At 40.0% G+C, this 17,241-nt stretch overlaps 1 protein-coding gene across 1 annotated transcript in view; it reads left to right on the forward strand.

The window, feature by feature from the left end:
* Positions 1 to 17,241, forward strand: part of DYTN (dystrotelin) — a gene marked incomplete at both ends in the record, with an annotated part of 51,117 nt that overhangs the window by 31,023 nt on the left and 2,853 nt on the right. Inside the window, 2 exons of the mRNA XM_080799452.1 lie at positions 9,745 to 9,904; positions 12,261 to 12,783. Of these exons, the coding sequence (XP_080655578.1) occupies positions 9,745 to 9,904; positions 12,261 to 12,783 (683 nt within the window). The remainder of the gene's footprint in view (positions 1 to 9,744; positions 9,905 to 12,260; positions 12,784 to 17,241) is intronic.

Consider the following 17,241-nt stretch of genomic DNA (forward strand, 5'->3'; position numbering starts at 1 on the left):
AATATGAAATCTCTGTGAGTGGGGAGTTCTCTGCTTTTATTTTCCATCTTTTATCTGCAATAACTCAAGATGGTGAGATGCTTTAAAATCATTTTTGAATAAAGGAATGAAACTAAGTGGAACTGCTTAAAATGGAATATGCCTGACCTTAAACTGACTGCTCTATTCTATGTTCTTTCCAATATGACACAATAATTATGCACACATCTGTGCTCAGAACCCCTAGTATCTGACCTGAACAGGATGACCTTGGGGATTTTATGCAGTCATTCCTTAATTTCTTTGCATTCTTATTTCTAGATCATCAAGAAGGAGGGCAGTAAATAGAATCCCCATTTCCATTATTGGCCGATTGCTGTCTATCACCTAAGTAGTTGGATGCGAAAAGGCACAGGAAAAAAAAAAGTCACACTACTTTAATGCTATTTTGAATATCAAAGTTAATATCTGATTTAACATTTTTAAAAAAGGCTTTCCTCAATGTCATGCCTGATAATTAATTATCATTACAATGTCTTATAAACCTCTGCTTTATAGCAGGATCTCGATTCCGTACAGTAGCTCTGAAGTACCAATACACGGAAGTCGGACTAGACCAGTGGAAACTGTAGCCACAGAGGCTTCCAGACAAGTATCTCCAACGATATTTCGGGCTCAGCAAACTGACAACAGCAGCCCACATCCTCAGGTGAGTCCCAAAGGGAAAGGAACCAATGCACAAACAATCTGGACCACTTTGTAAGGATGCCACGAGATTCAGTGTGGTGTGTGGAATATTTTCAAGATGTTAACATGATCAAAGAAAATATTGTTTAAAATAATTTTTATCTCCAATCATAAGAGGTTACATATTTATTACAGAACATTTGGAAAAGCCAACAAAGAACAAAATTACAATTACAAACCATGATATAACCACTCTTTTAATATTTTTCTTAAGATTTTTCTTTTAATTCCAGTATAGTTAAAATACAGAGTTATATTAGTTTCAAGTGTTGAATCACAATATCGTGAATCAACAATTCCATACATTACTCAGTGCCTATTGTGACAAGTGTACTCTTTACTAATATTAATATTTTAATGTTAATATGTTAATATTTTGGTGTACTTCTTTCCCTGCAAATACTTTTGATACAGTTTACATCATACTGCAGAATGTATTGTTGATATAGTTCTGTATCAGTGTTTTATTGTGAGCATTTCCCATTGCCATTACAAATCTTCTGACACATTGTTGTGTAGGTTTCATTTAAACGGATGTAACATTATTTAACCCCTCTTCTGTTGTTGGATGTTTGAATTACTTCCAATTCTTGCTAAAACTTGAAATTATACCATTGAAATCCTCGTGCATTATTCTTTGTATGTGATTTCCCAGATAGTTCGGTAGGGTTTATTTCTTTAAGTGGCATAACTAGGATGAGAAGTGGGAATATTTTTAGACTCTTAATACTTACTGAAAAATTACTGTTTAGAAAGGATATACCAAACTGCGCACCCAGTGAATTCAAATAACTATTTCTCTTGATCCTTGTTACTCTTACTTGTAACTTGTTACTATCACCAGATTTTGAATTTTGTTACTTTTATGAGCAGAATATATTTTATTTGCCTTAATGTCCATTTCTTCTTCATTTAGAAGGCAGTTGCATTTGCTCTTCTATCAGTGTCCTCTGCCCAGTTTTACCGATGCAGCAGCTTGTTTTATTAATGTATTTGAGCTTTTAAAACTTTAGCTATGGGAAACCTTTCTTTATGGTTATTTCCTTTTAACCTAACTTATAATGTGACTTGCTATATATAGACATTTTTCATTCCTATGAAAACATTATTAACCTTTTCTTTTCTGACTTCTTACACAATTTTATGCTTGGAAAATTTTTCCGCATTAAAAAAGTCAACAGAGCCTTCAGCTGTATTGCTGTAACATGGATTGATGGGGGAGGGGGGTGATTAACGTGGTTTGATTTTTTTGGACATTTAAGGTTTAAATCTACCTGGCTTTTATTGTGGATGGCATGTTAGAAGGTGAGGATATTCCCCTACTCCCACTTTTTTACTGAAATAGCCCATTCTTCAGGCAACCCCCAGTAAAATCAGGGCTTGGACAATCCTTCCCTCAGTTCCCCAGGCAGAAACAAGAACTGAAGTGATGTTTAATCAGTGTGGCTGGGGTGGGATGATGGATAGGAGGGTCTAGGGCTCCCTCTTCTGGTGTCTTGCTGACATCATTGTTATTTTGATTTTTTTAAGTGTTAGCTATTATTAAACAAGTATTCTTCTAGAAGGACTTTAAAATCATTTCTAAGATGCCAAGTTAATCTTACTAGGATTTTGGTTTGATTTGCATTAAACCTGTATTTTGACGTGCAAACATCTGTCAGTAATGGCTGTATGTGGCTTACTTCTCAGTCTAGGTTTCTCACTGAGCGCACCTGGCTCTTTTATGCTTATTGTTCTTATTTTGAATAAAGACCTTTCCCATTGTACCTTTTTCTTAATTACTGATGATGGTATATTGGAAAGTTATGGATTTTTGAATGATTTTCTTATAAAGAGGAACCTTTCTGAACTCTCTTAATTTCAAATACTGGTCTAGTTTGACTCTCTTGCTTCTGACTGAACAATCACGCGGTGTGGCGGGGGGGAGATATTTTGGTCTCTTTCTCTCCAATATTTAAATCTCTCATGTCCACTGCATGTGTCTTCATTCCTGAGAGAATCCAGATCTTCCAGAACAATACTGAATAATGCAAGAGATGACGGGGCAGCTTCTTTTACTTTAAATGGGAGGAGATTTAATGAGGGCACTTCTCTTATGCTTCTCCATTAAATATGATGGTGTTAGTTGTTGGGTTGAAACTCCTTTTAATTTTGCAGAAGTCCTTTTTCTATTCCTTTTACTTTTTGTGTGTTTTGTTTTGTTTTTGTGGAGCTAGGCAATCAGAAGTGATTTTGAATTTATTTATTTTAAATCTCCCTTTTAGCCTCATTTGAAATGATCTCATGTTTTTTCCTGTTGGGAGCATTGCACCAGTAGTCCCTGAAAGTAAACGTTCCTGGCATTGCTGAAACCAACACCTATATTTGTTCATAGTTGATCCTTTTTAAATATGACTTAAATTTGCTTTGCTTATTTTTCATTTAGAATTGCAACATTTATGAGTCAAAATATTCTCTTTCTGTCTCTCAACACTGTCTTTGTCAGTTTTGCACATTTTCAGTAGCTACTCCTTTTTCATCTTCTCTTGTGTTTGAAGCAATTTATCTAAGATAAGAACTATTTTATTTTTTAAAAAGATTTGTTTATTTATTTGAAAGAGACAGTGCAAGCAAGGGGTGGGGCAGAGAGAGAGAGAGAGAGAGGGAATCCACAAGCCGACTCACCAGTGAGTGCAGAGTCCAATGTGGGGCTCAATCCCATGACCCCAAAATCATGACCGGAGCTGAAATGAAGAGTTGCACAACCATCTGAGCCACCCAGGAGCCCCCGAACTATTTGTATCTTAATAATTGACAGAATCTGGGGCACTGGGTGGCTCAGTCGTTAAGTGTCTGCCTTGGGCTCAGGTCATCATCCCAGGATCCTGGGATCAAGCCCCACAGTAGGTGCCCTGTTCAGCAGGAAGCCTGCTTCTCCCTCTCCCACTCTCCCTGCTTGTAATCCCTCTCTTGCTGTCTCTCTCTGTCAAATAAATAAATAAAATCTTTTTAAAAAATGACAAAATTTAAGGGTAAAACCCTAGGACACTGGAGCCTTTATAATATTAAGATAATTTTTTCTCGTTCTTCAAAATTAATCATCTGTTAATGCTTTCTTCAGTTAACTTTGATAATTTAATCTTCTTGAGAAACTTACTTCCACAAGATTTTCAAATTAGTTAAAGTATTTTAAACTTACTGTTTTATTTTTCTACTCTAATTCAACTCAAATATGCTCAACTTTTACGCTAAAAGGATGAAGTAACATTTGTATCAGAAGGATCAAATCAGTATCTATTAAGAAAACCTATATTCTCAAAATACATAACTCCTGGCCAGTCTTTGGCCTATTTCATATAATCAATTGCGTAGTTTTTCATGAAGAGTAGCATGTATAAGGTTAATCTGATGTTTGCAAGCGTGAAGTTCATTGTAAAAAAGTGCTTCAGCTAAAAACCATGAATTAATGGCTATGACAGTCCACACAATTAAATATAATTTGTATTGTTGTCTGGGGATGTTATAGAAGACTCAATATTAACACCCTTAAGAAGACATAAAACCGACCCTCATTTACATATAACTGAGCAACATGAACTTTCTCTTACCTGTTGCTCTCCCAAGTGGTCAGTTCTCACCCCCACAGTATGAGTCCCCTTTGCGGCCAGTCACCTGGATTGCCCACTTAGCGGACCAAGCTCAGCTTTGAGGGGACTGGGGCTAAGTCTACTTCCTAAAGGTAAGCTGCATTTGGCTCTGATGTCCTTTTTTTTTTTTTTTAAGATTTTATTAATTTATTTGACAGAGAGGGATCACAAGTAGGCAGAGAGGCAGGCAGAGAGAGAGGAGGAAGCAGGTCCCCTGCTGAGCAGAGAGCCGGATGCGGGACTCGATCCAAAGACCCTGAGATCATGACCTGAGTCGAAGGCAGCGGCTTAACCCACTGAGCCACCCAGGCGCCCCCGGCCCTGATGTCTTTACATTACACCGGTGTCCATAGATTCGAAGTCTCTGCCCCCAAACGTGCCCATATAACTTACACATAAAGATTCCTTCTCCCCGTAGGGGTCTTATGGCAACTCGCTATCACACAATGTGATGCTATTCAAAAGTGGGGGGCGGGGGAGGAAAACCAGTACGTCCACAAATAAGGAAACTGTCAGGAAATTTGGAAGAGAAGACGTAAGGGAAAGAACATACTTAACAAAAAAAAAAAAAAAATCCAATGAAATTTTTCCATCACAGGAATTAGAGATGACATGGGGGTGTGTGTGGGTGTGTGTTCTAGGGTCTGCAAACACTTATGTTTTCGGTCACTTGTTTATTTGCCCTGCCCTATGCGACCGCACCGGTAGGCGTTCCCTCCAATCAGTGCAATCAGTACAGTCTGATCCTAAGGAAGGTCTTCAAAATCGTATCTGTAATGCTTTTCAATCACCCAAGAAAAATTAAAGTTCCCACGCGCAGTCGTGCAGGGGGGAAGCCGAGGCGAGGCTGGGTCCCGCGGCCATCGGCGCGCTTCCGCCTGCCCGCTGCGCCCCCTGCGGCCGCTGCGCGCGTTAACCCTCCGCGGCCAGAGAGGAGCCTCTGCAGGCCGCGCCGCGGACCTCGCACGCCCCCTCCTGGGCGCCCGGCAGAGCGGTCGGCTTCCACGTGCAGAGTCGCCCTGAAAAGCTCCTCTAGCCCCTGCTTTGAATAAGAGGAAGAGCCACTTTCACAATGCAGCCCCCCCCCCTTTTTTTAAACTAACGTTTCTTCTTTCCGAAGGAGGAAATTTAACAGAAGTTCTGTGTTTGGATTTCTCTCCTTTACGTCACTCTCGTTTCATTCTATCTCACGTCCTTCATGTTTATTCATGCAGTACATTTCTTCCTTTGATTAAACAAAAAAATTTAGGGGCGCCTGGGTGGCTTCGTTGGTTCATCATCAGCCTTGGGCTCAGGTCATGATCCCAGAGTCCTGGGATTGAGCCCTACATTGGGCTCTTTGCTCAGGGACGAGTCGGCTTCTCCCTCACTGTCTGCCTCTCCCTCAGCTTGTGCTCTCTCTCTGTCAAATAAATAAATAAAATCTAGAAAGAAAGAATGAAGAACATTTTTAATTATACAGAAAGAACGAAAGAAAGAAAGAAAAAGAAAATTTTTTATTATACAAATAGGACCTTAATGCGTTTGCCTTATAAAAAGTTAAGATATTTCAGATAATGACAACGTTATTTTCAACGCTAATTCCCAACCCAGGGCGGGTTCCTACTTCCCCAGAGGTAATCTGTTTGGGGTAGATCTTTGCATTTGTTTGTGGTGTATTTATGCATTTTCAAATATCCGTGCGTGGGCATGTGTCGTGTGCATGCCCAATGTGGGCAAACGTCTGGTATCTATTAATCTTAAAAGCTGAGAATGCTGCCCACACATATATGCTCAAGGAAGCAGGAACAGCTTGGTTCACTGCAGCATTGCCTGTACTTGGAAAAATTGGAAACAGCCTCACGTGTGTCAATTGAGAATGACAACCTAAAGCATAGGACCTATTGCTAACCTGAAATGCTTCTCAACTGCAGAACGACCCATGCCACATGATAACATTGATATTAATAATATAAAGTTCACTGATTCAAAGACTATGTGAGGCATTGGAAGCTGTTTGAGCATTTGAGTGAAGAGGCAAATGGGCCCAGGTCACTCAGAGGGGCCACAGAGTACACCCCAACCAGATCGTGTGACTTTATGTCTGCAGTTCAGCTCCTTCTTCCTGCCCTTCCCTCTTCCTTTCTCAGGCTGTTCCCGTAGACCAGTGTTCCCAAGGTGGCCAGTCCCTCTTCAGATCATTCGCAGGAACCAGATGAGGCCATCGTGTGTAGCCACAGCTGCTGATAGATGTTGAGTAATGAAATCCAATCTCCCATCCAGACATGGGGGAGCCAAGGGCCAGTTCATGGTGTCCCAGAAGCTGGGCCAGACTGGATCAGGTCAGGACTTGCACTTGGGTGCTGTTCAGAGAGCAGGATGTGATATGAAGAGTGACAAGGCTTGGCAGGAAAATCCCAAATGAGAGCTGCTGAGCTGATCACTATTAACACAAAGAGCCTTGGTGATTTCAAAGAGATAAGCTGTGACTCTCAGTACACATCCATGTGGAGAGCAACGGAAAGTTGAGAAAGTTTAAGTAGAAGGTGGCGGATAGAAGGGAAAGATTTTTTTTTCTTTTTTCTTTTTTTTTTAAGATTTTATTTATTTATTTATTTGAGACAGAGTGATCACAAACAGGGGGTGGGGCAGAGAGAGAGGGAGAAGCAGACCCCACTGAGCAGGGAGCCTGATGTGGGGCTCGATCCCGAGATCCTGGGATCAGGACCTGAGTCAAAGGCAGACACTTAACTGACTGAGCCACCTGGGCGCCCTGAGGGGAAAGATTTCTTGAGCCAAGGAGGAGAAAGTGGTCCAGCTGCTTTTTGTAGATGCTTTTGGGGAAGGAGATTTTCTGGGCAGGAAGCTAACTCAGGCAGAGGACTATTATAATGGATTTTTAAAACCTAAAGATCTTGTTTATGTTGAAATCCTTTAAAGAAAAGCATCATGTAAATATGAGATCATGAAACTTCCCTGTGAGCATATGAACATCTGCATCATATCTGAACCAAAACCCAAACACCACTCACTTTTTAATATATGTAATTAATATATATTATATATTTAACTTATGCATTTAATTATCATGTTCCTATGGTGAATTTTTAGGAATGTGGCTTAAATTCAAACCAAAAGCCAGAGATTTATTTTCTGTATTTCTTGCTTTAGACTGTGGTCAGCCTCAGGAATGAACTGAGGAGAACTCATGAATCCATTAATGCACTCCACAGTGAAAGAAGGTAGGACCCACGTGGGAATGCACAAACACTGACAGCAGAGACCAGACCAAAAGAATTTCCTTTTTGCTTTTATGGGAAAAAATTCTGCAAAGATATCACCATGCCTTTTTTTTTTAATTTAGAAGAAATTCCTTCAACAGAGAAATAGCCCAATATGAAGGTAAAAGAGGGCTTTGGCTCTATTTGAGTAGTTAAGGATAACATACATAATCTGGTTAATTATATTAAGGTTGGGGGATGGAGAACAGCATAGGAAAAAGAGAGAAGCTGTTATCACTCGTGGTCATGAGAAGCACAACACTGCCTAAAAAACCAGCCAGAGATGACTTCTAAGAATGCATCTTTGTCATCTGCTATCAAATCCCTGGGTTGACTCCTTTCTGAAAAATCCATCATAAAGATATATTTGAAACTCCAATTATGATCAAGGATTTTAGAGTCAGACTTCCATTTCACCTGAGTGTGACTGTCTGGAAGTTTGAGGGCTCTCCTTCAGAGATGCTCCCTTTGCATAGAAGCCCAAACCAGATTCCAAGACTTCTTTAAGATCTTGGAAATTGGTAATCAGGAATTTCAAAGGCTCTAACATTGAGAAATCTTTTGCATTTCCCACTGGTGAGATAATTTGTACAAATTCCACATATATGCCAACCACACTGATTAAAGGTAAGATTGTACTTTACTCAGCCAATTTTGATTGTGTATGTATTCTGTAACAGGGGCTATTTTAGGCCTGGACTGGGGGATATATGGCAACAAGCAAAAAAGAAGAAAAAAGTTGCCAGAATGAAGAAGCAATAAGCAATTATTAAGCAACAGAGTAATTAATAAATAACTAAAATAATAAGTAAAATATGTCCTATGTCATATAATGTGACTGTCCAGAGGTTTGAAGACTGGAGGTGAAGTCCCAAATCTCAGATCATATCATGCTCTGTAACAGTTAGACCTGGAGACCAATAAAGTAGGGAGGAGGTGGGAGGTGCAGGAGGCAAGGTTCGGGGTCCTGGTTTGCAGTTTCCAGGAAGGCAATCAGGGATGGTCTCATTGAAAGTACAATTGTGAGTGACGACTTGAAGGACGTGAGAAGTAAGGAGAGCAAGAACCTGAAGAAGGAGGGTTCCAAGCAGAGGGGCCATAGAGCAGACTCTCAGGGGAGGTCATGGTTGGTGTGTTCGAGTAGCCAAGAGCTGTGTGCGGCTGCAAGACAGTGTGGGAGCAAGAGGAGGCAGAGAGCAGGTGAAAGAAGACAGGGGGTGGGTCTTGGCCAACTGTCAGGACTCGTCTGTCTCCGAAGGACTTTGGCGTATTCTAAACTAGGGGGACCATTGGAGAGTTTTGAGCAGAGGAGTAACATGATCTGCTTTATGTTTTATTTTATTTTATTTTATTTTCATTATTTGGTTTATGGTGGTTTGTTTATTTTAATGCTTTAAAAGAATTGCCCTGACCGCGTGGTTCATTCTTTTTTTTTTAAAAGATTTTATTTATTATTTATTTGACAGAGAGAGATCCCAGTAGACAGAGGCAGGCAGAGGCAGAGAGAGAGAGAGAGGGAAGCAGGCTCCCTGCCGAGCAGAGAGCCCAATGCGGGACTTGATCCCAGGACTCTGAGATCACGACCCAAGCCGAAGGCAGCGGCCCAACCCACTGAGCCACCCAGGCACCCCGCGTGGTTCATTCTTAAACCAATAAATAACTAGACTTAGGAAGACGAGCCAAAACAGATTCACAATTCATGAACTGCCTGCCACGTTGTTCCTTCCCTATCCTGGTCAGGTGTTAGGTGTTTGGCCAGGACGTGTATACTTTTGTTCTAAACAGAGTGATTCGAGACCAAAGGATAACAAATCAATATTCAAATTTAAGTAGTTAGTCAAGGTATGCTGCCAAAATTACTCCCTAACAGGCAGGATGCGTTTTCTAAAACACCTCCAATGCCGATGAAGTTCTTGGTGGAGTCATGTACATAGGAGGCACAAAGGTCAGCGGTGCGTGGTGAATGGTTGAACAATATTAAACAGCCTTCATCAATGTGAAATAATAGTGGAGGCATGGGCTTCTCCAGCATCTTCTCCCACAGAGAAGACTCACAGCCCATGTCACTAGGGAGCTAGTTAGTGTGCTGACCTCTTCCCCTTTCAAATCACTCAAAGGTGTCCTCTTTGCAGATTCCTTAAAAAACAGTTAAACCAATACAAAGACAAGTTGCAAGCCATCTATGCCTCGCAGGAAGAAAAAAGTTGCCGATTTGAAACCAAGATTCACAGGCTTACAGCCAACCAGGAGAGCCTGTGGACCCAGCTACAGCAGATGGGGCAGGATCTCCAGGTAGGAAGAGTGAACGTCCGGAACTCGGACCTCAAATCCACTGGACGTGGGAGGACTTCAGCCTGAAGCTTCTCCCCTCATTTTGATCAGCCTCTTCTCTTTCTGTCTTCTCTCCATACCCTCACCTCCTCCCACTTTCACCCTCAGACTCTACCCTTCCCCTTCAGACCCACTAGGAGAATTGGTGGTAGTATACTGGTGCTGGTTAAGAAACTATAGATCTAGAGCAAAGCAGCCCTTTACAGCACTGATGCTTAGCCTCTTGGTCTATGCAGCCTTTTTACATTCTTAAAACATTTTGAGGATCCCAAAGAGCCTTTTTGGGTCATATCTATTATTCTTTACCTTGATCAAAATTAAAAGTGAGAAGTGGCTTAAAAGTTTGTTAATTTAAAAATGAAATAAGCCCATTATATATGTAACAGTTTTAAACAGTAACTACATATTTTTTAAAAATTAAAAAAAAAATTTAGAAGAGGGGCATTGCTTTATATTTTTTAAAAAAGTTTCTTTAATATTTGACTTAACAAAAGACAGATTTTCATAACTGCTTCATTCAATCTGTTGCAAGATGTTATAGTTGAAATATATGAAGAAATCTGGCCTGAGAGATTTGCTGTTGAAAAAGAGAATAATATTTTAATTTATTTTTTAAAGATTTTATCTATTTATTTGGCAGAGACCACCAGTAGGCAGAGAGTGGGGGGAAGCAGGCTCCCTGCTGAGTAGAGAGCCCAGTGTGGGGCTCGACCCCAGGTCCCTGAGATCATGACCTGAGTCGAAGGCAGAGGCTTAACCCGCTGAGCCACCCAGATGCCCCAAAAAAGAGAACAATATTTTAATAGTCTGTTCACATCATTGAAGATCTTTTTCTTTGGTAGTACACCAACACATAATAAGTGCTCGTTTCTTAAAGGATAGTTGCAGCATTATATCTGAAACCGCATCCACTTCACACTCTGTTTCATGAAAATACAAGGTTTTGTTGTGCTCTTTGAATGGATTTTCTACCTATGCATGATTCCAAGCTTCCTAATGCTCATTATACATATCCACCCCACCCTGCCAAAAAAATCATATTCATTAATATCACCATTATCCTCACTGGGAAAGTCTTTAGGAATTGGAAAGCTGTTATGCACATGGTGATGAATGTGTTTGCTAAAATTCTGATTTTTGCTTAAAAACTCAACTCTTAAAATTGGTAATTCATGTTGTTCCTTACTGTGCCAATCTCACTTCACTCATTTTTGAGAAAATATTTACCAAATATCCAAGTCTGAATTAGAGTCTGCAAGTCATTCTTTTACACAAAAGGCAACTTCTGTGTTTCAATAATATTAGAGGTATTTTACACGGTTCCCATTTCATCATACACAATATTAAAGAGAAAAATTGTAATTAAGAAAATTGAGAGTTTTAGATCATCAAGGATATTCTTGGGGCGCCTGAGTGGCTCAGTTGGTTAGGTGTCTGCCTTTGGGTTAGGTCATGATCCCAGGGTCCTGGGGTTGAGCCCCATGGTGAACTCCCTGCCTTGCAGGCAGTCTGCTTCTCTCTCTCCCTCTGCCCCTCCTCCTCTGTTTGTGCTCTGTCTCTAGCTTTATCTCTCTCTCAAATAAGTAAATAAAATCTTAAAGAAAAAAAAAAGGATATTCTTAAGTGGAACTGTTCGTTGTTGTTATTTGGTTGTTTTTTAGCTGTAAGAGCATGACGGTGAAGAGTACCATGACCACTAGCACTGTTTGGTGTTGCCTTGATTTGTACTAAGACTCCAAGAGTGCTTTACCTCCTTTAGCCTTACTTTCTTTTGACTTTTCACCATCTGGGCAAATGTTAACACAATGACCATCTAAGTATCATTGTGAAAATAATTTTGAATTCATGGACCTCTGAAAGTGTTTTAGGGATTTCCAGGAGTCTGTGGGCCACACTTTGGGAATTGTGCCCTAGATTTTAAACCTGTGCCTTATTATGAACCCCCCACCCCCCGCCGACATACCTTATGAACATGTTTTATTGTAATACATTTTAGCTACCAATTCAAAAGATGCTGGTGTTCTTAGAAATTCCTTATGATATTTTTAGAACCTGAACATTTAGGACCTAGATTTTTTTTCCCAAATGCTTCGTGATTACTCCCTGTGATATTTTTAGAATCTGAGCTGTTGTATCCTTTGTGGATAGTTTTAGATGGACGTTGAACTGACAGCATAAAATAAAATCAATAATAATGGATTTGGAAAGGAGAAAGGAAAATCTTGCATTAAATATCCTAGTATGAGATTAAAACTAAACACATTTATGAAAACGGTAAGATAAATGTCGGTTTCTTCATCAAGTTTTCTTTATTCAGGCAGTGTTACAGTCACTCCCTCCTTCCTCGTCTTCCTGTCAAAGTATGATTTCCAAGGGTGACCATGGAAAGGGTGAAAGGCTTTGCAGGGGAGGAGATTCTTCCCAGGTCACAAAAGAAGCCCCTGAGGATTGTTCAGAATGGGAACCTCTTGCCTCCCCAACCGCAACTGACACCAAAGTCACCAAAAGTCACCAAAGTCAAGCAAATGCAGAGCACGCTCTACCAAATTCGGAATCACCAGAGACCATTTCGCAGCTGAAGTCAACACAAAGCACCAGGGCACAAAGCCAAGCACGAAAGCTCTCAAAGGACATCTTTAGCTCCCCATCCGGTTCTCAAGAGGGACTACCGCGGGACAACCCCCAGATTGTTCCCACTGAGATGAATAGTCCTACTCTGGCACTGGCAAAAAGGAAAGAGACAGTTAACATCCAGGAGGGAACGGATGAGCTCGAGGAAAAGGAACTGCAAGAACTATTGTCAAAACTTACAGATGCCTTCACTCTAGAAATGCCATCAGGTAAGGTTTTCACAATCAACGGAGATAGTGATGGCCAGGGATTCAGGCTGCCTTTTAAACATTTAATTTCTGTTACAGCAGGGAGGTGCAGAGAGAGAGAGAGAGAGAGAATCCTCAAGCAGATTTCCCTGGTGAGCAAGGAGCCCTACACGGGGCTTGATCCCACGACCCTGAGATCATGACCTGAGCTGAAATCAAGTGTTAGGTGATTAGCCAACTGAGCCACCCAGGTGCCCCTAAATACTTGATTTTATAGCATTATCCCAACAGTGCAATTTATCAAGTGAGTAACAGAGTTGGGAACCTTTTGGACATCAGTAGCATCGGTGAACTTGATGTCTAGTATTGCCCAGTTCACAGTGTTTTTGTGAGCATTAATGTTGATAGACCATAAGAGTCTTTACCACAGCACCTGACACAGTCCAAGCATTCAATAATAGTAAATAACTACAAATATTTTAGAAATCAGCAGCTTTCAGAAGCTGAACTGGAGAAACAAAAACAAACAAACAAAAATGAGATGAAGATGTCAAAGACTAAAAGACTTTTCTAGAAAAAGAGCCAAGTTTTATGTGAAATTTAAATTCCATAGCATTTACATTACAAAATATTAAACTATAAAATAGAAAATAAATAACAAATATTAGATGATTTTGTTATTGCAGTTAATATTATCAATAGTACTACAACAAATATAACTGGGCAGCCTGATATTACCACTTACAAATGGGGGTAATAAGGGCCCTCTTCCTAGAGGATCATTGATTAGGTTTCTGTCATGTAAGTAGTACCATCATTAGCATCACCGTCTTCTTTGTAAGATATAGCTCATTGCTAAATTCTGAAGGCTCTTTTAAAAAATGTTTTTTAACTGTAGTTATTTCTTGTGTTTTGGACTGTCTTATTTATAGTGTTTTGTTACCTTAATATATCTATGTACATATATCCATGTCTTTTTTGAAAGCCTCAGATCTTTTATATTTGAGGGATCATCTAGAGATTTGTGATAAAATGAAGGATAATATTCTCATGTGTTTCTGAATGGGAGGAGGCCTTCTCTGAATATTTCTGAATTGGCAGATGAGTTTGCTAGAGCTACCATAACAAAGTACCTACCACAGGCTGGGTACCTTAAACATCACAGACTAATTTTCTCACAGTCCTGGAGGCTAGAAGGCTGAGATCAAGGTGTCCCTCTGTGGGGGCCCCTATCCAAATTTGCTCTTTTTATGAAGATACTACTCATATAGGATTAGGACACACCCCACATAACTTTCTTTTAATTTAATTATCTCTTTAAAGAATCTACTCCAAATATATTCCCATTCTGAGGTATGGGGGGTAAGGACTTCCACATATGAATTTAGGCAGGGAGACACACAATCCATCCCATAACAGTTGGAGAGCTATAGAATCAGGACATTATAATGTCAGTTGTGTATTAAAGCTGGCAGAGGCCAGTCAATGAAATCATTATTTGGTGATTCTAAAAATACATGCTGTGAAGAGTTGGAGTTACAGTCCTTGTATTAGAGAAGACAAGATCATAAAAATGTCAGACGCATGCTCAGACTGCCCAAGACCAAGACAGGATGGGAACACCTTGTGCCTAATTCTGAGGCCGACAGAAGTTTCCTCCCACTGTGTTTCTATCTTTACTTCTTTGGGGTCATGGTGAGCACTCAAAGCAAAGTCAACATCTACTTGAACTTCTTAGGAAAATTACACATAAAATTTGACTTTTATTTTACAAAAGTCTTTTAGTCTTTAACATCTTCATTTTTATTTTTCATTAGGTTTCTCCAGCTGAGCTTATAAAAGCTGCTGATTCCTCACAGCCTTCACAAATCCAGTGGGCTGTGTTGCACATTCCAGAATGCTAATAAGCTACGTTGACTACACACGTTGGGAAGACTTTGTCCCAGCACTTATGCAGTTTTATATCTGAAACTGAAAGATTCATGCATATTTTAAGTTACTTTATCAAAGTCTATTTATTTAAAAAAATCTATATACCTATATATACACACATGATTATATTATTAAAAGGGAAATCAGGAAAGGATAAAGCTTATTTCTACATTTAGATGATGCAATAATGTATAAAGATACAATTAGCATTGTCCAGTCTTGTAGAAAATGAAAAAAAGAGTCTTAAAAAATTACCTCTTCTTCCACTTCAAATTTAAATAAAACCAGTGAGATGCTTCTGTTAGAAGTATGCATTATTATACAAAAGTGCTTACGATGTTAGCAAGAAGGTGCACATTTTCCCTTTTTGTTATTATAGTATGTATATTTTGTGATGATTCAGCAAATGCTAATTGATAAGATTTAAACTGACAGTCTTATTTCTCTTATATCAGCCTTGTTTCCATAATGCTCTTTTTAAAAGATTTTATTTACTTATTTGAGAGAGAAAGCTAGTGAGCAACAAAGGGAAAGAGAAAGAGAGCATAATTGGGGGGAAGGAGAGGGAGAAGCAGACTCCCCTGCTAGGCAGGAAGCCTGACGCCAGGCTCTATCCCAGGACCCTGGGATCATGACCTGAGCTAAGGCAGACGCTTAATGGCTGAGCCACCCAGGTGCCCCTCCTTAATGCTTTTAAGCATCTATGTTAATCTCCATAGCTATTTGCATTTATTAAATACTGTCACCCCTCACCCAAATATTTCCAAGTAAGTTTATATCTTTATTCGGTCTGGTTTTGAATATGATCCTCTTTGCAAATTCTACTTAGCCATTGGCAATATGGATTATAAAAGTACACGCCATAATTTATGCACATTGTATGCACGCTTACCAAGACTACACCAAACCTAATCAGAACCAGAAGTGTCATAACCACACTGATGAAGAGGAGGAAAGGCAAACAAACTAAAATAGGGTATTGGTTACCTTTGTTTTATCTCTCTGTCACAGATGCATCCGATGACAGCAGGAAGCTTTTGGCCATTTTACTGCTCCAGTTCTTTTTTTTTTTTTTTTTAACTTGAGGATTATTTGGAAAATTAGAAAGTTCCACTGTTTGTAACATGCTAAGATTTACTCAGATAGTGTCAACATCTCCAGCCAGTGCTGTGATCATCCTAGTGATTCAGCCAGGAGTCCTTGGCTTCACCCAGAATGGAAATCAAATGCAACCCACCAGGAGGCAAAAACAAAATTTATTAAAGATATATATATATAGAGAGAGAGATGAACAGAGTGTCCAGGAGACTCAGAAGGGAAAAGAGGGAGTCTTGTCTTTGCTTGGGGTTTGGGCTTCTTCTTGGCAGTTGTGGTGTGGTGCGTGTGTCTTCTCGGGCACACAGGAACCGGGCATAACAAGGACGAGTTCAGGTGTCCATCATAAGCACTTATTCCTGGAGTCAGGAGGTCTCGGCATGGAGATGTCTAGCGTCGGTGATCTGGAATAGGCACATGATGGCTCTGCCCGGTCATTCCCTCCCATCTATTGTGTTGGAAGACCCCCAAAATATCATTCCTCTTTGTCCCTTCCAAGGGGGACAGACAATAAGGGGTGTATAGGTTGAAGATGCATGTTATAGCAAGAATAGAAGTAGAAAAAGAAGCAAAGGGGGAAAAACCCAGCTTTTTCCTTCACAGGCTCCCTTCGGTTTCCCTGCCTCCCTGTAGCTGACAGTCCTTTCAGACTGGAGTTTTGCTAAGGATTCAATACATTTTGGAAATTAAGATGAACCTAACATTACTTAAAAGCTTAATAAGACTAAAACAGCAAGCGTGATGGTCAGTGTGCAGCGAGTTGCAGACATTTACTGAATAGAGTCATTCAGGACCAAGACAGGGTAACAGGATGTCACGAGACTATGAGAGTTTAATAGAAAGTATGTAGAAGAGGTTCCCCAAGCCTCTTTAAATTCCAAATGTTGTGTTGAAAATCAGTAGCAAACATTTTGCTTACACTTGCAGTAAAGGAATTCAATTTGAAAGCGTCTAACACTATTTGCTCCTGTGGTGAGAAAAAAAAAAAAAGACATAACACTCTAGGTTTATTTTCTCATTAAATGATTTTCATTCCATTTGTGAGTGAAATTTCCTGTGTCATCTCTGAAACCCTTTTCCAAGCTTCTCTCCCATCCCTCTTTGTCATCTGTTTGCCACCGTACGTTTTAAGGATGAGAAGGGAAGGCCAGGGAGTGGATGTGGGAGGGTTATTCCTGTCCCTTTCTTCTTCACGTGAGATTATCATCAGCACTATTATTATAAATAACCAGAAAACGAGGCTTGAACTTTAGCAAATTCTAAGAACAGAAAGGCAGTGCAAGCTCAGGAGAGAGGAGTGCGGCGCTCTATCTTTAGCTCACTCATTTAAGAAGGTAGTCTTCTCAAATAATCGCCTGGGGATCCCGGGTCGGGGGAAGGGTCTACTGAAATCGTATTGAATCTCTCTCTGTCTCTCTCATTCTCTCTCTCAAACATATGTATGTGTGTGCG

This window comes from Martes martes (genome assembly GCF_963455335.1).
Source record: "Martes martes genome assembly, chromosome: 3".
Classification (NCBI taxonomy): domain Eukaryota; kingdom Metazoa; phylum Chordata; class Mammalia; order Carnivora; family Mustelidae; genus Martes; species Martes martes.